The sequence below is a fragment of the Pelobates fuscus genome, chromosome 3 (assembly GCF_036172605.1).
Source record: "Pelobates fuscus isolate aPelFus1 chromosome 3, aPelFus1.pri, whole genome shotgun sequence".
In the NCBI taxonomy this organism is placed as follows: domain Eukaryota; kingdom Metazoa; phylum Chordata; class Amphibia; order Anura; family Pelobatidae; genus Pelobates; species Pelobates fuscus.
Genome location: NC_086319.1, coordinates 330,109,910 through 330,134,386, shown reverse-complemented (window position 1 = coordinate 330,134,386; position 24,477 = coordinate 330,109,910). Strand labels below are relative to the sequence as shown.

The window sequence follows — 24,477 nt, the reverse complement described above, 5'->3', positions numbered from 1 at the left end:
GTAGGTAAATTCATCACCTACTGATAACCATTTCCATAACTCAAAATATAATTAATTTTAAAATACAATACTAGGAGTCGTACTTTTGCAACGCTCTGTTACACACTTATACAAAGCACTGATTTAGAGTGTTTAGACAAGAAATTGCAACAGAATCAAAAGACAAAAGACAAAATTGGGACTGACCCTTTAAAAAGGGATACTTGGAAGGGATGCTTTCAGAAAAGATAGAAACACTATATGCAAGATGATTTAGAAACCTAAAGTGATTCTCCTTAAGTCTAATTATGCATACGCATGTCCATTGTACTGGCAAATCTGCCAAGAATATCAAAAATGTTTCAAGGATGTAATGAAATAAGAGCTGGACTCATTAGACTATTAAGACAAATATTTGGAATTCGAATGTCAAATTTCAACCAATACGAGGCATTTGTAAACAATGGCTTGCATACTTTCAGCAAAGTTGCTTCCCAGATGAATCTCGTCGTCTAAAGTTCACATTCCACCAAAGCTTACCAACTATGGTCAGCTGGTAAACCACTGCTTCTTCTAAATAGTCATTAGGGTTAAGCAAAAGGTCTTATTTAAAACTGCTTTTGGAATCATATGCTAGATATTGAATTACAGCCTCTGCATACACTATTAACACGATAAGACATGCTTCAAATGGGCAAATTCCAAGAAACAAACCTGCATTGATCAGTAGAGCTTTGGGGGGAAAAAGCACATTCCACGTGTTCTGTTCTAATTCTTAAACAGATAGTACAGCTAAGACATGAACCCCTGATAACATTGCTTATAATATCAAGAACATGTTGATACCTTACAAAAGAAGCCATTCCGTGTATATCGGTGATATTACTCACTTATTTACTTAAATGAGAAGAATTCAAGGGGGTTACAGGCTTAGCCAAAAAACTGGGAATTTAGAGAATTTTTGGGGGGTAAAACAACCTAAGTGAAAACATTCCCAAGTTCTGTTATCCCACTTTTCTAAATTTGCACTAAAAGTAGACTAATTGTCTAAATTATCAGGCGGTTACTTTTCAGATAGCGGTGTCACACGATCTGAAAATAAATACACCTTTTTCAGATGCTTTGGAGTTGGAACACACAGTTCCATAAATTCTCTCTAATACTGCAGAGACCACTTAATATGGGTTCTAGATAGTTTTCAGCCTTAAAGAGTGTTGGATTCTACTGGTTTAGCTATCTGAAGCAGAATGGAAGTCTGATACACGTTGGTTAGGAACTTCTGTGAATTCATTATTTAGGTGGCTAAAGTAAGGTTGTCAGATCGCCGTAGTTTTCTAAGTCACTTGTGAATTTTGCACAATTGTCAGGCATGGCTTGAAATGATTCCTGACAGCATATGGAATTCACGTGCTCCCATTATCAAATCACCATAATCACATGAATGCTACATACCATACCAGCCCCTTCAAACCGTGCCCAACTTAAAATTGTATTAATAAATATAGTGCAAAAGTGGCTATCTGGCAACCTTAAACTGAAGCCGGGAGCGACAATACGCAAGGTTAAGCAGTCAGATTCACAGATATCGGGCAAGTTCCATCAGCTGTCTCCTGAAAGACTCCTGAATTTGTCACTTCGTACTAGGCAGTACCTCGTGCAACAAAAATGGCGGGAATTTTAATCATGAAGTCATGGTGCCAGCAAAACGGTATATTTTAAGCACATGAAATGCTAAAAGCTCAAAAGTTTTTATATTATACTAAAAAACATTCATTTTCAGGACACAATGCTCAGACATCAAGGAATCCAAAACATTTATGAATTTATGAACATTGAATGAGGATTTACTGCATTTAGATATTATATTAGCTACTAAGGGTTCATATTTGTAACTGTTATACCCGTAATGTTTCCTAGATAATATTAGATATTGCTACTATCATACTTGACTCAAACAGGGTTATTTTCTAAAATGAGAGGTCAAAGAGACTTTAAGGTGAATTTAACATTTAAAGCCACAGTAGCCATACTGAAATCAAAGCTGACTTTTTCCAGTTCTGCTATTTTGGCCTTAAATCTGTAATTCACTTTGACTTCACTTTGAATTCTCACTTTAGGGAATTTTCTGCTACGTGTTGCCTGGAGAAGAGAACCGTTTTGACCGTGTTCAGTATACACTCATTGCATCGCTAGTGTACTCAGCTAACAAGCACTGTCAGCCAACACGCACACATGATTGTAATAACATTTTATAGGCTACTTCAAAAGGAGCCAAAGAGTGACACACTGGCTTTGATAAGATGCTGTTATTTCGTTGTGTTAGAAGTACAAGAATTCTTCCTCCCCTAGTTATTGCCAGTTTATATTAGAAGGGTGGTGTGATGTGGGCACTCACGGAGCAAAACAACAAATAAAACAGTTTCTGGGAGGATAACTGAACTTTGAAAAGTACGGAACATTTCAAGACATTTTTAGAGCTTATGAACTTTGAGTTTATTTACTAAGTGGAAAAAAGTAAGAGCAGTTGTTTAGCAATGAAGTCTTTATCACATCTTGCATGCGATGATAACATTGATGGATAACATTTTGTCATGCCAGCTGCTATGGACAAATGTAGTATGTTCTTCAATCCAAATTATCTCTATGGGAGCTTAAGTTCAATATCAGTGCTATGCCATAGGTCGGCAATATAGAACTGCAACATAGACCACTTCCAAATTTACACCACTTTGTAAATCACCCCACAACATTTTTTTCATAGGCTTTAGGTATTATTTCATAAATAAGAAACATTACATGTGCGTTACATGCAAGTTGAATATTATAATATCAGCACCCATGACTCTATCCAGAATCCTTGAATTTAAATTTTAGAATCCAAGCACTGTAGCCACTAAAGCTCGGTGTAGTGATTGAGCTGCTAAGAGTCTATCGTCACCGTCCCCTGTTTTTTGGGAAAATTATTTGGAACGGTTTGACAAACACTGAAACTCTCAAAAGACTGTCCTCTCCAAAGCTGCTTTGATAATGCAGAAGTTACATTAAGTAATTTTTGGTGGTAGTCATACACTGAGAGCACCCCATTTACCCACTCCCATTGCTCGGAATCTACCAATGCCTTAATAATGCCATCCAGATTAGACCAAATTGATATTGGTAATGCAGATTTGTAAATTCTCCAGTATTGAGTTGGCTGAAGTAGGGATGGGATATTGGTACCAATGAGAGCCCTATTATTTATCAAATTGCTCCCAAAAGGTTTGAAAAAAAAAACCAGAACATACTTGTAGCATGACCATTACATTTAAGGTTATGTTGCTTAGAATACACATTTTATATTTAGAGTTAACCAAATGGGCCTACTGATAATCACTTTGTATGAAGTGATATAATGACCTACTATTACATTAATTTCATAAAGTTAATCGTAAAAGCACCTCAAACGGTCATATCCAGAGATACAGTCATGCATCAAAAGTAAAGATCTATTTAGGTTGAAAATGCAGATTAAAAAATGTTATGCAAGTTTAGTGGCCTTAAAAATAATTTAAAAAAACAAAAGGGTACAACTCAAATGGACAGCAGGCAATAGCTTCTCTGATCTACGGTTTACTTGTACTACTGGCATAATGGCAATATCACTCAAGAAACCCTAAAGGATTGCACTACACAATAAACACTCACATATAAATTAAAGGACATGTGCGGTCCATCTCAGTAGTCCCCAGTGGATAATCTGAGCCAGTAAAAAAGAACAGCAATGTAAGAGTAAGCCAACTTCTTCTGGCCTCCACCCATTGGTGACAATCTTTTCTTCATTTCTCAAAGAGCTACACAGATATACATAGTTTCCAATTTCCATTCTGCCCCATCCCCACCCACTTTGCTGGATCCTTAAATGAACTCCTCCGAGGACCTTGGTTCAAGCAGAGATGGATGGCCCATCATCTAATTCCAACAATTAACACTGTAAACTAGATGAGGGAGATAAATCTCAGAAGCATCTGTTTCTTCACACCCCATGCCAGGGAAGTCAACAAATGTTACATTAGCTTTGTTTTATTAAAATGGTCTACATGTAAACAGCAACATGTTCAGAATTAAAGGGACAAAGAAGACAAAGTTAAATTAAAATTCACAAAGAAAGTTGATGGGAGAAGCCTTACAGTAGAAATGGTAGGTGCGTGTACTCTTGTGGAATATTAAAATACAGTTCTGAGTAGGAAATTACATAAAAATAAGTATATTGGATAGATTATGGCTAAATGAAAGGACCACATTTAATCAGATTGCCTTTATACTTAATTGCTACATTTTATTTAGGAAGGACTATTGATGTTTATTGGGCTTTATGGGTAAAATCTTACAGACTGCAGGGTATAATTTACTGTGTGTTCTAGCCTCTTTCTAAGTATCCCTTTAGTGACAGCTAACATGAGCAGAGTAGGGATTCATTTTAAAAATGTAACATTGAAGTGTTGGCTTTGAAAAGTAATAGGTCAGGTCAATAGGAGTCTGGCTGCAAAAGGATGAATTTTTCAACTCTGCTGCTAATCTTTGCAGTATATTGTCTGTAATGTCAGTAGTGAATATAAGACAAGAGTCCGTTACTACACTAAAGTGGTAAAGTTATATTCAAAGACTGCACTCCATGATCCTTCCTGTGGCATCAAGGGCCAAAAGCACTTGCTGGTGCTGTCAGTGATTTTATTTATTTGCAGTATAGCAGCAATTTCAACATCTCCTGTCCTGGCCATTGACAAAATAAATTGGCCAAACTCCCTGTGGAATCATTATTTAATCATTGCTTCCAATAATAAAGTGATTAAGAGCCTTCTAGCCTGGATGGTAGTAGAGATGGAACCTGCTCAGTTAGTAGTAGGAACTACACTCCTGCAAGAAGTGACTTCAGCTCCATAACCCAAGTTTACTATATCTTTTTGAGCGCTTTCATTTTAAATGAAATTCCAGTTATTTAAATGTTCATAAATGTTCATAGGAATTTGAGATCCTGCACAGGTAATTTCTTTTTGGCTTTTATTCTATTAATTGGGACTGATGAGTACTATAGTCATTGCTGGTGCCCAGGAGTAGTGGTGGTTGTAGTGCAGAGCTTAAGAATATCCGCAGACTGAACTTATGATCGTCAAGTAATTTCCAGTAGTGTGTGTGTGAATGCAAACTCTTCTCAGCTTGGTAATGAAGCTTACATATTGGAAAGTATTTGAACACAACTCAATTACCCTGACTACTAAGGCAAACTTAGGACATTCTTTGGAGATCTATTATACAGTTACTGATAACCAGTGAGTAAACCAATGCAACTGACCACTTAAATCTCACCATACATATACAATTGGAGGATTAGGAACTTCTGAATCTCCCAAAAAATATTCGCAGCCTGTCACAAGAACGAGGTCATTACACTGCTGGGTACTTTGCCAGGGCCAGACTGAGATGAAAGACAGGCCCAAGCACTGCAAAAACAGCTGCCAACTTCCATAATCAGAACTGGAGAATAAGGACGAGGTACATTAGGGTTAGTGGCTTAGTGTCAGGTGAATAGCAGTTAGGGGATATACAAGCTCCCACTAAGTGGCCCTCCTTCCCTTGGTTACCATAAGTGTAGCATGGCTAAGCAGAACCACGATGTTGACCTAGCTGGCAGTTTATGACATACTGTCATTTCCTTGCCACTCACATACAACGGAACACACAGCACCCTGCCTAACTACAAAACAATACAATTTAAGACAGAGGTAAATCATAAGGAGCTGAGGGAGGGTGGATTCTATGGTTTCCACAGGTGGTCCTTGGCCCATGATCATCATTGCCCACCAGTGTTTGCCTTATTTTTTCATTGACTAGTCTAGGACTTACCAAGCTGTAACTGGTTCTGTAAGCAAGCAGGCAACAGCTAATTATCCCATGTAATATGTTTGGTAGGAATTACAGTTAGGGGTTTGGGGGATCCTAACGTTTTTTTCTAAGTCTAATTTATAACTAATATTAACTCTAACCTCCTAACTCTAAATGCCCTTAGAGCAACCCTTGGTATTCTAGAGTTAATCAACAACAGCACCATTTTTAGAACATACCATGCAATAGTCAAAACTAGTCTGAATGCATCAAATTTCAAAGTAAATACTAAATATAAGTTGTGACCTTCAAAATCCTTAGGCAATTTACCTTATATAATCAAGGGTGAAAATCTTTCCTTTGCATACTGTAAGCTATAAATGTAAATGAATCCCATGGAACATAGATGTCCCCAGGTTACAGTGATATTAGGTTGGAAAAAGAACCATACCTTCACATTTTTGTGTTATTTCATTAAACTTGTGTCCAGCTGGGCATTTGCACTCGAAAGATCCCACGGTGTTAATGCAATTTCCTCCTTGGCACAAACCAGGGATTGCCTGGCATTCGTCCACATCTGCCACAAGAAATTAAAAAAGAAAGTTAGATATACTTTGCCATTAGTATAATCCATTACAGCTAATTATTCTTAGAAATCAATGGTTCGTAAAGATGCATGTGATGTAAGAACAGCTTGAAACCTAAGTCCTTCCGCAGCTTAGGAGGTGGAACATCTAATAAAACACTCTCTACAACTGCGATCAATGACAGCTTGACACACAATAACAAAAGCAAAGTACTGTATACTAATTATACTAAAGCCGAAATATACATAAAGTCTTCTTTTAGAAAATATTGAAGATGGATAATGATATGACTTGTGTTTTTATATTATGTTCAAATAAATATTCAAATATTTGTAATAGCACTTTATTTTCTTCCATAGATCATTCTTTGAGATCAAGACTTCCAGTCAAAAAATGAGGGAAACAAAATAGTTGTTGACTATAATAGAGAACAATACGTGATTCAGTTCATTTAGGTGACGTGGTACACACCATATTCCGTGATGCTCTTTTAAATGTATTTTAAAGATTTAGGAACTGACGTCACAATACAGTTTAATCCTGGTACAGCCAGGGCACGTGTTGTGTTGAAGAAGGAAAAACCGAAACATTGTTCCTGTTTCTCCACCTCCACATTCTATGTTCAGGGCCAGAGAAAAGTAGAACTTACAACAATGACAGACAGGGAGCCAAGATGAAGGCACTTAGTTCTAGGAAAGAGCTAAATACAGTGGTGTGCATTTCAACATGTATTGTTCCAGGCCTCACAGACATACATTTGTTAAATAAAGAGGATAAAGTAACCATAATGTTGAAAACCCTGGGAAGAAACAGTTCCTCAAAACAGTTCCATACGTCACCCTGTAGAATAATATACTCAAAATATGCTAGATTTAGCTGGATATAATTCAAGAGATCATTTTACATTTCGATATAGACAACACACACCAAGATCATGGGCTCAGAACAATTGGAAATCGGAGAAAATATCTATCTATCTAGCTATCATCCATCTATACAGCTATCTCTCTCTCTACACATCTACCTCTGTGTTTCGCTACCTCTATCTCTCTCTAGCTGTCTCTCTAACAAACTCTCTCTCCTTTTCTTCCTTTCTGTCTTTCTTACTCATTATCTCTGTTTGTTATTGATAGGCTTATAAAGCAATGCTGCTTACAGAGCAAAATTAAATATAATGTGACTTGGGCAGCTGCCCAAGGCCCAAGGGTTATACGGGTTTTCAGAAGCATGAATGTGCAGAATGAATGGGAGGCCTGAAACCTGTGATCTGTCTTGGGGCCCTGAACTACGGCTAGTTCTAACCTAATCCTAAAAGTGAGGTATCTGGTAAATGATGGCTCAGGAAGTATTAAATATAACAATTTAGGAAAAACTGAAGGGTAACTTCAGTAAGAGGCATCAGCCCCCTCTTGCCCTGTGCTGTGGCTGTGGACACCCATGGATGTCAATTTTATCTTATAAAATATACACAAAAGAAAACAAACAAAAAAACTGCATTCTTTTCTTTTTTTTTTATAAGCCACGCATAACGTGATGTCTCTCTTTTTACTGCTGATATTTCTCATGCACTGGTTTTATTCTTGGGGGAAAAAAAAAGAACACCGTGCATACACACTTATAAAAACTTAGCAAAATTCCCCCACAGTGCTGGAAAGTTAGATTACTCAACAGTTTCGTATATGGCTGCCTCTGCTAACTTTCTTCTGCTTCCTGTCAGACATCCAGACAATAAAAGAATTTATACAGCTGGAAGTGAAAGATTGAGAGCCAAAAACTGTGTCAGACCTTTCTATCAGGAGGCAAGCTCAAAAACAAGCGAGCAACATCTGGGTGGATTCAATGATTCAAACCAACTGCACACTCAAGGAAAAAAAAAAAAGGAACAAGAAAGTGAAAAGGAACAGGTGTTCAGAGTTACTTAATTCCTCAAAAATTATTTTAAACCAGCCTATTGTTAAGTCCAATGAAAGTGCAACGGTGAAACAGCATATGCGCCGGCTTTCGTACAGTATATTTTAAAATAAATACATTGACGTATGTGAGGTCATGTTAACAGATCTTCTGCTTGATTTAATGATGGAGTAGTTGGCAACATTAAATTCATTAAGGTTTTGGCTCTCCTATCTGACCTGTGTTGCTAATGCTTTTAGTTTTACATCAGGCACCTGCTCCGTCATTGTAGATGACACAGACTTTCCATTCTTTCTGCATATATTCTGGAAAATGAAAATACTGCAGGCCTTCAAAGTCGGCATAGCTCGACATTAAGTCATTAATGGTGTCTATAGGACAGACGTACCTTGACACGCTCCTGTTCTGATGTTTGGAATGAAGCCACGACGGCAAGGATGCGGCTGAGCAGGACACATTTCACAAGGATGGCCCCAAGCTCTTCCGACCGTGGCACAACACAACGATTTGGTACACACTATCCCGCTCAACTGGCCTTGGCACATTTGATTGCTCACAATGGAAAAACATGGTCCTGTCCTGTAATCTGCCAAAAAAGAATGATAGCGATTACTTTGGGGTATTCATAATTGGAACAGGAAAGTTTTTTTTGTTTAATTATAGCTACAGTGTTGCATTCAGAAGCAGCATTAGATTGTAAGAACACTTTATATCAGGTTAGCTTTTCAACAGAACAACTTTTGAGTCCATTTCTCTATAAAGTACACAAGATAATACCTTGATATCAGATAAGTATTATTTAAATCAGCAGAAAGGGGAAAAAGCAGCAGACATACTTGATGAACATGGATATGTAGAAAGAATGTTAATGTACACAATAGTGATTAGTTACCAAATATGAATATACACCTGCCACAGTGCTAATGTACTCCATTTTATTGCTAGCCTTTTCCATCTCAATTTAATAGAAACATAGAAACATAGAATGTGACGGCAGATAAGAACCATTCGGCCCATCTAGTCTGCCCAATTTTCTAAATACTTTCATTAGTCCCTGGCCTTATCTTATAGTTAGGATAGCCTTATGCCTATCCCACGCATGCTTAACCCCTTAAGAACCAAACTTCTGGAATAAAAGGGGACCATGACATATCACACATGTCATGTGTCCTTAAGGGGTTAAACTCCTTTACTTTAATGACTGCTCTTATGCAGAGCAGGGATTTAATACTGCCCTGTAATATGATACATGTGAGTTACTAGGTGTTTGCAGTCAATTCTCCATTAGTAGTATATCACTGGAAATGTATAAGATTAAATATTATCAAAACAAATGTTTAATCAACAAGATAAATAGGAGATAGTTTTATGAAAATGTTTTAACATATATCGACTTGTGGTCAGGGATCAAAACCATATGTGAATAATAAGGTTGAGTAGAATGGATAGGGCTAAACAAAGAGGGCCCACCTACTTAAAGAGTTATTATAGGGAGTGGTATGTGGTGGTCCAAATACTGGCGGAATGCCCAGAGATAGCTGTGAGGAATTTGATACAGGCAGAATAACGCCTACCACAATTTCATGTTAACTGCCTTCACATACAAATAAATAACGCCTATATATATATATATATATATATATATATATATATTTCCATCCTGTTTAGAAAAAAGTGGATAAAATCTACATGCGTACCCATAATATTTATTTTCTATGATATTTGTTTGCTGTGTATGAGTGTACAACAGCTCGGCAGCAATAAATCTCAGCATTATCTGTCTTTAAACTACAATGAATATCTTTAGAATTAATCTGTGTAAGGAAAACATTTGGTCTTCTTCTGAATTACATTTTCAGTTGCAGCATTGGTTATCAGTAAGTCAAAAAGTTGTTTAAAATATCCAGGAATAAACTGGATCACACCTCCAGTCGATCTGCTAAAATTAAAGGACAACTACATGTACATAAAGCATTTCAGTTTGCTCTATGTGTGAAGGGTGTGTCCTCTTTTTCATTTTACAAAAAGTGCAGGTTTAAACAGAAATTGGAACTTTTATAAATTAAAGGAGCACTATAGGGTCAGGAACACAAACATGTATCTCTAACAGCCATCCGAGGAGTGGACAGTGAAGTTATCACTAGGCTGTAATGTAAACACTGCATTTTCTCTGAAAAGACACGGTTTACAGCAAAAAGCCTGAAGGTAATGATTCTATTCACCAGAACAAATTCAATAAGCTGTAGTTGTTCTGGTGACTATAGTGTCCCTTTAAACTTGTTACACTTCCTGGCTGTCAGTCACACACATGGTCCTGTTACTTCCTGGTTTAGTTAGCTCAGTGAAGCTAAACATAAGAGGCAGGAAATTACTCAGAGCACCAGTCTCGCAAAGACTTCTCATTGAGCTGCATTGGGAAGTCTGTGATTGGAAAGACACGTAAAGTTTGGGAAGACGTGCAAAGGCTGCAAACAAGAGAATTGCAGTTTTGAAAGCTGTTTTCAGTTATACCCCCAATTTAAAAATACATAATTAAATGTATGCATTTTTCATTGGTGTACATCTACTAAAATGTGATATTTGTTTAATAATTTTGGGCAGAGGAGTGTCCCTAAAACATTTTCATTTTTGGCAATTTGACATGTTTGGGAGGTAGTGTAATGTATAAACTTGACATGTTCTTTCATTTATATTTATGCAAGAACCATTTGTACTTTAACTATCAATTCCCTGTAGGTACAAAACACCTTCCTCTTAAAAGACATCTCATGTCAACTTGACCCTTTAATTTTATTCGTATTCTTTAACTTTGTATTGTTGTGCATTTAAAGCTGCATGGTTAAAAAAAAAAAAAAAAACAGACTTTTAAACTTTTCTCATTTGTCGGTTCTGATTTATATTATTATTATTATTAATGTTACTTTGGCCTTAATGAGATACTGCTAAATCTTTATCATTGTATTAAAGGGACACTATAGTCACCTGAACAACTTCAGCTTAATGAAGCAGTTTTGGTGTATAGAACATGCCCCTGCAGCCTCACTGCTCAATCCTATGCCATTTAGGAGTTAAATCCCTTTGTTTATGAACCCTAGTCACACCTCCCTGCATGTGACTTGCACAGCCTTCCATAAACACTTCCTGTAAAGAGAGCCCTAATTAGCTCTTATTTCTCTTATTCCCTGCTATGTTAATAGCTTGCTAGACCCTGCAAGAGCCTCCTGTATGTGATTAAAGTTAAATTTAGAGATTGTGATACAATTATTTAAGGTAAATTACATCTGTTTGAAAGTGAAACCAGTTTTTTTTTTTCATGCAGGCTCTGTCAATCATAGCCAGGGGAGGTGTGGCTAGGGCTGCATAAACAGAAACAAAGTGATTTAACTCCTAAATGACAGTGAATTGAGCAGTGAAATTGCAGGGGAATGATCTATACACTAAAACTGCTTTATTGAGCTAAAGTAATTTAGGTGACTATAGTGTCTTTAATACAATTATTGGGGGAAATATATTTATGCTGTTTAAAGCAGAGCTTCCTGTTTAAATTACACGTAGCTGCATTTAAACAACAAGATATACTCTTTTACAAAAAAAAGGCTGTTGTGTAGTGTATCAATGCCAGACATTCTCGATCATTGGACAACACTCCACAGTTTCCATGGCATCACTAACATCTGTTTTATTGTATATGTCAGGACTGGACAGTGGAAAATTGGCCACTAAATATCACAAACACTAATTGACATTGGCAGGCAGGTTTTGGCAACGTCCGTGTATGTTGTGGGGCACGTCAATCCTGCCAGTTTGGCCCAAAAATGCCAATCTATACAAAACTGGCCAACTTTTTTTGAAAGGCGTATATAGGCAAAATGCATTTTATATGTGAATATTTTTATGCTTTCCTGTTAGGTAATGTGATCTGTCTTTTTCAGCCCCCCTACTGTCCTGACCCATTCCAGCCTGAGATTACAAACCAGAAAAGCTTGCAGATAACACAGAAAAAAAACTCAATATACAAACACAATGTCGTAGACAGGTTTAAAACATGTTTAAGTCGCTGCAAATTGTATTTTGATCTGTCCTGCAATTTTCACAGAGTGTGTGGTCTTTTTAAAGGGAAACTCATGTTTCTGGAAGTTAAACCACTGACAAAAATAGTGAAAATCAACAATTACTTAAGTTAACCTTTATTTATTTTTCTTCTAAATGTATATTAAAGAATTAGCAAATAATACTACAACCCAGTTAAGCCTAGGCACAGCCAAGGCAAAAAATGCAAATGAGGTGAAATGGAAACATTGTTCCATTTCTCCTCTTCACTATATATTTTAAATCTGCTTACTGGTTGGTGCAAAGAACTAATCTTATACTGATGAGTTAGAGGGACAATATGTGGAGGTGCCAAGTTGCAGGCTAAAGAGGTGTGTATTTCTATATTTAATTTAGTTTTTAGCACCTCACATATAGAATTTGTTTAACATGGGTGATAACTAAACTATGTGAATAATATAAAAAAATCCTGGGAAGTGCAAATCTTTGTTGAGGTTTCCAAATCCCTATTAGGATTTTGGGATGTCTACAATAAAAATTCATACAAAAGAGCCTTATTTAAAAAAAATATATATATATATAATTTTTCAAGAGTATTCCTCAAAAAAATAATAATTGTGATTTAGTAATGCTAGTTCTGCTATATTAATTCTGACTCATCACACATGTCCCAAAGGTCCATTGTTGGAATTATTTAGGGATTTTAGCGCAAATGTACAAGTGCAGTGTTACAGTATGCATATATAACAAAATCAACGTACAAGTACATGTCATTATTTCAACAAAGCACAGTGTGAAATAGCCAAATTTGAAAAATGTTCATATCAGCTATATTTTCAGTTCAACTATTTTGGCATTAATTTAAAATTAACTTTGAATGCTCAGGCAATTCACAATTTTGTGCAAAGTAGATTAACTTATTTGTTATGGAGGGCCGAAGTGTACACTGGAGTAGGAATGGAACACTGAATGTATCACCTAATGTGATAAATGTAGTTTATTACGCTTTCGTACATCAATGACAAGAAGAAAAGTGTGTGCGTATGGTGTATGGTGTTCCTGTATATATGGAAGATTAGCAAGTGTTTATGTTAGTGTGTGTATGTTGGTGTTCCTGTGTTTGTGCATGCAATGTTAGTATATGTATTTTGGTGGTGTTCCAGTGTATGCAATGTCAGTGTGTGCGCATATCAGTGTTTCTGTATGTGTGCAATATTCGTTATCTCCCCTGCCATCCTATTATTTCTTCACAATTATCTATCCACCACATTTTACTATGCCCCCACCCCATCATGCCTCTACCTTCTCTAATAGTGATGTAGCTGAACTGTCAGTGTTGCAACTCTTCCTTCTGTGCAGCCTTAAACCACACACACAACTTGTGGGGTGGAGGGGACAGGATTTAAAGGAGCACTATAGGGTCAGGAACACAAACATGTATTCCTGACCCTATGGGGTTAAAACCACCATCTAGCCACCCTGGGACCCTCATGCCTCTATAAATATAGCAAAATCTTACTTGTATTCAAGTCTGCAGCTGATGGCTCTGACCCTGTCTGATTTAGACCTGTCCACTGCCTGCTGACATCATCAGAAGTGGTAGCCTGATCCAATCACAGTGCTTCCCTATAGGATTGGCCGATACTGACAAAGAGGCAGATCAGGGGCAGAGCCACTACAATTCAAACACAGCCCTGGCCAATCAGCATCTCCTCATAGAGATGAATTGAATCAATGAATATCTATGAGGAAAGTTCAGTGTCTGCAGGTAGAGGGAGGAGATACTGAATGTTTGGATGCATTTTAGGCAGCCATGACCCAGGAAGGATCTCTAACCGCCATCTGAGGAGTTGCCAGTGAAGTTATCACTAGGCTGTAAAGTAAACACTGCATTTTCTCTGAAAAGACAGTGTTTACAGCAAAAAGCCTGAAGGTAATGATTGTACTCACCAGAACAAATTCAATAAGCTATAGTTGTTCTGGTGACTATAGTGTCCCTTTAAAGGGACACTCCAGGCACCCAGACCACTTCTGCTCATTGGAGTGGTCTGGGTGCCAACTCCCACTACCCTTAACCCTGCAAGTGTAATTATTGCAGTTTTTCATAATAGGCAGTTTTTCCCATAGGAACCCCATAGGAAAGCATTGAAATGATTTTTCAATGCTTTCCTATGGGGAGACGTAATGCGCATGCGCGGCATTTCCGCGCATGCGCATTACGTCTCCTCGGCCGGTAGGCGAGATCAGTCTCGCCCACCGGCCGACGCAATCACTGGGAGGAGCGTTTCGGAGGCGGAGACAGCGGTGAGGGACATCGCCGCTGTCCCAGGTAAGTGACTGAAGGGGTTTTCACCCCTTCAGTAACCGGGGATTGGGGGGTGGGAGGGAGAGGGACCCTCCAGTGCCAGAAAAACGGATCGTTTTTCTGGCACTGGAGTTTCCCTTTAATGCAGCACAGAAAGGAAAGTGATGCACTGGTAACTCAGTCATGCTACAGCATTAATTAATAGTTCCGGTCAGTTGTGGTGTTTTTTTTTTTTTTAAAGCCATTTAGGCTCAGGGACAGATTCATAGTGTCAGTGGGCCACATAGAGACCACAGACTGCATGTTTAACAGCCCTGTTTTAATGAATAGTCCTGTATGTGTAATAAACAGATATCACTTTTCCTGTGCATTCCATCACATTTAGAACTCTGAATTGCTTTTTAAACATTGCCTCTGCATTCTGTCTGTCTGTAGAATGTGCCACTGTAGCTGCTCTATGCAACCTTTATAGATTGAACAGATCTCCAAAATGAAATAAGACAGGCCCCTAAAATCTTTGGAAAGCCTGTTCAGTTGGATGGATCATACACAAGTAAAATATTAAACTGAAGAATGGTTGTATAAAAAAACTGCAGTATATTGTTACAATGTCTTAACCTTGAGCAAATGAGCTCAATATGGTTGGACTGAGAATGAGGTGAGAAAAGATATGACTTTAAGTTAAGGACATTCCTTGTATCTCTGAGCTCTGAAATGGGATGAAATACAATCAACAAGCTGAAGGATTAATGTGTGTTGTTTCAGCTATTTGCAGCTGGGAGGTCTGCACGTGTTTAAAAGACTGCATGCCTACATTTGTATCGCTCGCTTCCCTTAGCGCCTCCCCTGTAACCAGCTCTTACAATATGACATCATCACTGCGTGATATCGTTTTCAGATCTGTGGCCTGCTTTTCAGTAATGTTAGCAGGATATGTCACTGCATGTGTGACAGTCAACCTGATATTACGTCACTTTTCTTGCAAACAACATGGAAGTAGATATAAACTTCAGCAACACTGCAGAACATAAGTCCTATCATCCTCAGTCAGTTAATGCACAAGCAATAACTGGAGACAATCAGCATTTGGCTCTTATGTCATTCTTATTTTATTTTTGGTGTGTGCCATTGATTTGAGTAATGGCAATTGCTATTCACAAGAATACCAATTTGTATCTCATTAGATATTCACCTTTAAGTTGAAACAGTAAGGTGAATTGTTAGCAGCGAATTCACTTAACCCCTTAAGGAAATGTTCTATCATACTGGCCTTTTACTCCTGAAGCTGTGTCCTTAAAGGTTAATGATTATTTCAGTGGAACCACAAATGTCTGTTGTGGGAGTTTGAACACAGGGCTATCTTCTATGTTTTAGCTAGTATTAGCTTGCACAGTTTCAAACAAAATATCCATTACTGTGTCATTATAGAGTTTACATTTTAGTTGAAAACAACAGTGAACGTGCACTCCGATGACCATTACAGGTGAATTAAATCCTAGAGCAGGGGTAGGCAACCTACGGCACTAGTGCCATGCACGGCACTCGAGGTGTCTTTGCACGGCACTCAAGGCTGCTAGAGTCAAACAGGCTCTGGCCTATCAGGAGTCCCAGTAAAACTTCAGATATCTGCTAATCCGAAAAGGTGGTGAAGGACAATCCTCAATTTATGCATTGCAGCACGTAGAGGTAGTGATCTCAGATCACTTCCTCCCAGCACTTGTGAATAGGAAGCCACACTGCAGTAGAGCAGCTCGCAGTTGCTGTTGCAGCTCCTGTCCTTGACATGTACCTGGCCGGACTAGTCCCTACTGGAACCCAGGGAAGCCACCCACACTGCTAGATATACACAGAAATGCAGAATAACCCTCCCCTCATACAAATAATACGGACAGCCCACACACAAACATACACACAATCCGCACAAACGAAACACCACTAACAATCCACATACATGCACACAACCCCACATGCAATACCCCAAACAGCCCCCACACACTACCAAATGCACACTTTCACATATCCATCCACACACACACACAATACCACAAGCAGCACCCATACACAGCTTACATTCATATGTATCATACACAATACCATAAACTACTCATGAACATCAACAATATAATAGCTCATATACGCAGGGCCTTCTTTAACGCGGGGCAAACTGGGCAGCTGCACCGTGAGCCCTGCTGGCCTCAACTATTTCTAACCCTCTGGCTGGTAATCTGCACACTAAGGAGGCCCACCGGGTGGCCCATGCACAAAGGTCAGCAGGGACCCGGCACACGCTGAGGTGCTTTAACAGTGCGAGCGGGCCCCTTGCTTTTCGGCAGCAGGCTGGGAGGAAGTGACGGCCACGCATCACTTCCTCCCACAAAGAGAGGAGCGCGCAGGAAAGAAGAGTAGGCAGATTGGAGGGGGGCTGGCCAAGAGCTCTAGACCCCAACTCCCAACGCCTTCAGCCACCAACAGGAAAGGTAGGAAACTGGAGGGTGAGTTTTAAAGTGTATGTCTGTGTCAGTATGTCTGTCAGTGTGTGTGTGTGTCATATCTGTGTGTGTCAGTATGTTTGTGTGTCAGCATGTGTATGTGTCAGTATGTCTGTGTGTGTGTCAGTATGTCTGTGTGTGTGTCAGTATATCTGTGTGTGTGTGTCAATATGTTTGTATGTCAGCATGTCTATTTATGTGTCAGTATATCTGTGTCAGTATATCTGTGTGTGTGTGTGTCAGTATGTTTGTATGACAGCATGTCTGTGTGTATGTCAGTATGTCTCTGTGTGTGTGTGTGTGTGCTTGCAATCACGCCAACACCACATACAAACATATTCCACAAAAACACACAAAAACTGCTTAGTGCTAAATACAGACCTGCAAACATGAGTAAATGGTAGAGCCCCAGCTGTCAATGCATTTCTGGAGTTGCACGACAGATGGGAATCTACCTTTTAATCACCCGTGCAACAGGGAGACCGCCAAGAATTCTTGCACCTCTCTACTTTAGGTCCACCACTGTGTTGAGGTGTAGGACGTGATTGCATGCCTGGGAAGGGGGGGGGACAAGGTCCAGGGGGCCCTAAGCAAATGCTTTGCCCAGGGTCCAGTCATTATTAAAGACAGCCCTGCATATATACGCACAAATACAATGATACAAAGCAATTACAGTACAAACACAAGCAGAATATGGCAGCACACACACCTCGATTTATAAAAAAAATAGCACGGGCACGCTACAGGACATCACAATCCTATATCGGCACAGTGCTGCTAAAAGGTTGCCTACCCCTGTCCTAGAGTGTGCATTGCGGTTTGGGATAGTGCACAGGCATCTTTTGTTTTATTTGACACCTGTTGGCTCAGTCTATTATGTCCAAGAGAGAACTTTGTATCCAATTGCTTTTATTTCACATAGTAAGTAATTTATTCACTATAAACAAAGAAATAGGTGCACTGTACCTTTAAATACTATGCAAGGTATGATAAAGTGTAATTAGGTAGTGCTCTTTAAAGTGCAAACAGTGATAATGTCCATAATAGAGAAAATATATAAGGTGCAAATAAATAACAGTGCACTTTAAAGTGCAGAAGTTACAAATAATAAAGTGCAAAATAAGTGCACAAGTGAAAAAAAAGAAGAAAAAAAAAAAGGCTTACAGTAATCCTTAATAAATGGAGTTTCTCAGTATTCTCCCAGAAATAGATTGGAGTACATTGCATGAAAATAGAAAAAGAGAGAAATATATTGTGATACTGCAACACTTGAAAATATAAAGCAGGGCTGTCCAACCTGCGGCCCCCCAGATGTTGCTGAACTACAATTCCCATGATTCCTTGGCTATCCTTTTAATTAAAAGAATCATGGGAGTTGTAGTTTAGCAACATCTGGGGGGCCGCAGGTTGGACAGCCCTGATATAAAGTCTGAGAATGAAAATAAACTCACAAGGATAGATCAGTAAGAGTCTGCTCTAACTCGAATGGCTTGGTCCTGTACTTCAGGACTGGAGTGAAGAAGATGATCGGAACGGCAGCTGGATGCGCAACAATTCTTTCTTTATTAAACTCTGTTGTTAAAAATCACAAAGTGACAAAAGCTCTTAGTCCAAAAGAAGTCCTCAACCCTTCAAAATACCGGCTTTCCACACTCGAGGTAAACACTAGCGATATGGAGTATCCAATGTAGAGGGCGGTACTCCCGGGAACTTGAGGGTCGTGACGTTGTGCGTAGAACATGATGGCACGTTTCGCCTGAGCGGCTTCCTCAAAAGTATATTAAAACTAAGTATATTAAATTCCTACAATATCCTTTCTTTTTTTTCCATTTTAAATGGATCAGAACGCTTTGTTAAGCAATGGAAAAAAAAGAGTTTCAAACAAATGAGTCCAATAAAAGTGTATCACCTAAAATTGGAGCAATTTAAATGTTCCTATGCCTAACGTATACTCCATCACATCCCCTTCTATCTAACACTCCATATTTTCAAACAGTACTGATTAATATCAGAAAAGTGGCACTTTGTTCTGATTAGGTTTTACAGAGAACACTACAGCTACGGTCTACAGAACATAAACACATTACAAAAAAAAAAGAAGTGACCACTCTAGCAGAGGTACGAAGTATTCAAATCTTAGTTATATTCCATCTGGGCTTCAGAACTACATTCCCAGAAACACAGATTGTACTTTCAAATGGTGAAATATTACCAAAAGGTTATTCTGGTTGAAAATAGGAATCTCTATGACTACAACACAAAAAGGCACAAAAAAGAAAAACATGTAATTTCTAACTCTAGCTATATTATTTGTGACACCATCCGCAATAAAATTAAAACATTGTGTTAATGTCCTTAGCTCCTATACAAATAAAGATTACAAGCATCTAAGTTTGAATAGCTGTACATTGTAATTATGTCATACACAGTCAGGGATGTGCAATAACAGAAGGTAGAAAAGTTGCTACTAGGCATTATCTTGTCCTACTAGTGAATGAAATGTAATTCAAATATTTATTATTATTATTATTTATAAAGTGCCAACAAATGTTGTAGCGCTTTACAGTGGGTGGACGAACAGACAAGTAATTGTAACCAGACAAGTTGGACACACAGGAACAGAGGGGTTGAGGGCCCTGCTCAACGAGCTTACATGCTAGAGCACGCATAGACAACCTTCGACACTCCAGATGTTTCAGACTACACCTCCCATGATGCTTTGCAAGCATTATGGATGTAAGAGCATTATGGAGGATGTGGTCCACAACATCTGGAGTGCGGAAGGTTGCCTACCCATGTTCTAGAGAGTAAGATAATGGTAGGGTAGTAAAGTAGGCGACTAGGATAGTTTTCACTGAGGGCTTAGTGGGGTTTTTTTTGTTTTGTTTTTTTGGGAGGTGGGATTGACAATTGCAGGAGAGGAAGCAGGGTGTGAGGAGGGAAGGCTATTAACAGTTTAATTGATATGCTTTCCTGAAGAAGTGAGTTTTCAATTCATTTTTGAAGGAATGTAGACTGGATTAAAGTTTAACGAAGCGGGAAGTGAGTTCCACAGGAACGGTGCAGCCCTAGAGATAACAGAACACATGCATCATTTTGGAATCTTATATCCAGGTATTACTTGATCATCCATGTGGTGTGGTAACAAACAGCAAAAATGCTGGATTTATCGCACACTCCACGGGAAGCTGCCGTTACAAACGATATTGCAAATGGTAAGCAAATTGTTTAAACTGGAGTTTTTCTTTACTGGATTCAAGATTAAATGAAAAATCCTGATGATCAGATTACCACTGCAACTCTAAACTTCATATTTTCCAAATAGGCAGGGTTGGACATTTACAAAACGTATTCAGGTGTTGCCGCTCTGTCATTACAGTATATTCTTAAGAACACTATAGGGTCAGGAACACAAACACGTATTCCTGACCCAATAGTGCCCCATTCATTTGTATTTAGTTGTTTAATTATATAGCCCCCAACTAAAGCACTTTGTTTACTGCACTTGTAAACCTGGGTCTGCACCCACTGACATCTATCATTCCCTTTAGAGCTTATGGGAAGCCCCAGAACAGTATTTGTGTTCTTGTAGATCAGTCGTATCTTTTCATTGCCTTGTGATACTTAAAGTATCCTTAAATTACATCATTCTTCTTACAGAGGATGTCTAAACAGTTAAGTTCAATCCCGTGACAAACTTTAACAACGGAAGAATATAAATGAGAGGAAATGGAAGCAACTGGTTCTCCTTATCCCCACAATGTGTTTCTATCTGTGTATAATTCCATTCTATGGAATGAAGCTTGTTAAAACATTAGGTGGGGTACATCTCAAATCCCTATTTTACCTGAATTTCACACTATCTAGTTTACAGTTGTAAACCAAACCTTAACCCCTAACCTGTGCACATTTACTCTAACCCCGAATTCCCTATCCCTAACTAGTACACATTAGCCCAAATCCCTAATCCCTATTACTAACCAGTACATCTTACCCAATACCTTAACACTAACCTCAACACCCTAATCACTAACCATATGTCACATTCTTGTTGCTTTGATGCCGACTACATCCTTAACCCTAATATTGCTCCAATCTCCTGTGCAGTGAGATACAGGTTACATAGTTACATAGGCTGAAAAGAGACATGCCTCAATCACGGTCAGCCTTTCTCATATCTGTTTTCGCTGTTGATTCAAAAGAAGGCAAAAACACAGTTTGAAATGCTTCCAGTTTTGCAACAAACTAGGGAAAAAATAATTATTGACCTCAGAAAGGCAGTCAGATATCTCCTTGGATCAAGAAACTATTACCCCACTAAATAAAAATGATATCGATGATGTTTTTGCAAGTATTTATCCAGTTTCTGTTTAAACATTTGTATAGACTCTGATAAAACCACCTCTTCAGGCAGAGGATTCTACATCCTTATTGTTCTAACTGCAAAAACAAACAAACCCTTTCCTTTGCCTTAGACTAAACCTCCTTTCTTCCAGGGTATATTGTTGATTCGGCCAAGGAGTCCACCATCCATTAATTCATATGCCTCATATTCCTAAAAACAGCCACCGCACCATAATGAAGAGTGCCACAAGGTGCCTAGTGCCCAAAAGAGGAGCAGACAGAAGGAGTATGATGTAACTTTTATTGGTTACAGAAGACTTATTTATTGGTTCGCATTGTTCTAGTTAGATTGCTGGAGCTTGTTTAATTAATCATACGAATGCTTCATTTTGTAGTTTACATGTGAGAAAGAAAATGTTGCTCCAAAATCTTGGTTTCTTTATTCTTCGAATATATAAAAATTAGGGAATTAAAAATAATACAGGAATAAAATATCATATATAGATAATGATCATGACGTGCTCTAACGTTAGTAATAATATTTTTTTAACCCACAAATTGTGATTGTTGCTTTGCAGACTCCTTAAATATACACTTGCTTTAACAGTTGGTAGCATTTTAATAGCATTTACCAGGTATTTTTAAAACAAGTGCCATGCAGTGTTACCATAGTATTATGAATATCCATGATGCCAGATTGGCAAAGTGCCGGGTCACTAATCCCCTGACGCCACCTGCTGTTTCTTATGTTCATTACCAGCGACAAGTAGAATTGAACAGACAGATCAGCAGTTTGCCCTGTAGTGCTGGCATACACAATGACTGACTTCTAGGTCCTGTTGCTAAATGACAAATGAAAACCAATAAAAGTTGGGTAGTGTACGAATCTATTGAGGATGTTTTCCATTTTCTCATCCAAAAAATCAGGACTTATATTAAGCAAAAACTCCATTTTACTAGTTGGGTCTATAAAACAAAGATTTGTTTCCAAGAACATTGTTACTAGTTTTGCAATTTGAGATAAAGCATAATAGCACAGTACATCACAGTGAAAATTAATACATTCTAACCATTTTCATCATAGGTTATAATTAAAGGAGCACTATAGGGTCAGGAACACAAACATGTTTCTCTGACCCTATGGGGTTAAAACCACCATCTAGCCACCCTGGTCCCCTCATGCCTCTGTAAATATAGTAAAATCTTACTAGTATTCAAGTCTGGAGCTGCTGAATTTGTGCCCGTTTCCTTTAGACCTGCCCACTGCCTGCTGACATCAGCAGAAGTGGTAGCCTGATCCAATCACAATGCTTCCCTATAGGATTGGCTGAGACTGACAAAGAGGCAGAGCCAGCACAATTCAAACACAGCCCTGGCCAAACAGCATCTCCTCATAGAGCTGAATTGAATCAAGGAATCTCTATGAGGAAAGTTCAGTGTCACCATGCAGAGGAAGGAGATATTGAAAGTTTGGATGCATTTTAGACAGCCATGACCCAGGAAGGATCTCTAACAGCCATCTGATGAGTGGACAGTGAAGTTATCACTAGGCTGTAATGTAAACACTGCATTTTCTCTGAAAAGACAGTGTTTATAGCAAAAAGCCTGAAGATAATGATTGTACTCACCAGAACAAATTCAATAAGTTGTAGTTGTTCTGGTGACTATAGTGTCCCTTTAACTTTTGTGCAGTGTCCCTGTTTCCATAATCCTGCAATGTAAAACATTGTGGTTTTAGAGAATGGAGCTTGGAGCTTCCTGTAATTTGACTCAATGAAACGATGCTGGACGTCCTCACGCTGTGAATGAGGACATTAAATCAATGCTTTCCTATAGGGATAGCCTAATGCACATTAGGTTCCCCCTATCGTCTGATTTCAGCAGAGGAGGAGGAACCTGACCCAGCGCCGAGGGACATCGTTGCTTGCATCAGGTATGTGAGAGAAAGTTTTTTTTTTTAACCTTTTCATGAACAGGTTAAAAAATATGTTTTGTATTCCTAACACTGAAGTGTTTCTTTAAAGATGGATGGATGGACAGACAGACAGAATATGCAACATACTGTAAGATATATGTGGAGTGATATGTATCTTACAGAATGTTATGTATCAGCAGCTTCCATGTACTCCACATGTCTTCTATATGTCGATTTCCCTGCTCTACCAGAACAGCCTGTGTTCAGAAACATTAAGAGCAGAGTTATCTGAAACCTATTTATTAAGTGTAATAAGTATGGATGTTTTAACTAAGAGAACTGACTTGGGGATACCTCTATAAAAAGCATCATCAGACCAGACTGATCACCTTTCCCCTGTGCCACTATGAAAAGCAAAAAATGTGAACTCAAGCTAAAGAGTTCCTAATACAGCATTTTCCTGTGTTAAAGGAATGCTGACATCAAATTGTCACTTCTCACTTTTAAAAGTTTATAACATTTAATGAAATCTTAATTGCATTTTTAAACTAAGCATATTATTTATTTTTTTTAAATTCAATCTTTTTAATCTGGCCCAGATTCTACTATTCTACTATTATCTGATTAACTGCTGCTCAACCTTTCTTGCTTGCGGCTGTGATTGCGTTCAGCAGGCAAGTTAGGTTAAGTAGCAGTTGGTTAGATTACAATAGAGTTTGACCCAACATTGCTGCTCAGCCATGTTTTTCAAACACAAATACACAATAGAAGTGGATCTGCTAGGAAAAATGAGAAGAATGGCACAACACAGTGCTTAACTGTGCTGGTTAAAATTAGTATTAGATATAATTGGCCACTCACACTTTGAATGCCAAATTTAAGCCTTCATTATATAATTGGTGATATCATTGGATTCTCCTGTTGCTATGTAGCCTCAGTATCCTCAGTTTTGCTGGACCATAAATGTCAGAAAAATAAAGTGCAGAGAATAAAGTGCAAATTCCATTAAAGTGCAAAAAAATAGTTTTAATCACTTAA

General features: G+C 38.3%; 1 protein-coding gene across 1 annotated transcript in view; it reads right to left on the bottom strand.

Annotated features, from left to right (window-relative positions):
- Positions 1-24,477, bottom strand: part of FBN1 (fibrillin 1) — a 204,699-nt gene that overhangs the window by 107,930 nt on the left and 72,292 nt on the right. The window contains exons 6-7 of the mRNA XM_063449025.1: positions 8,725-8,922; positions 6,290-6,415 (exon numbers count right to left, since the gene is read on the bottom strand). Of these exons, the coding sequence (XP_063305095.1) occupies positions 6,290-6,415; positions 8,725-8,922 (324 nt within the window). The remainder of the gene's footprint in view (positions 1-6,289; positions 6,416-8,724; positions 8,923-24,477) is intronic.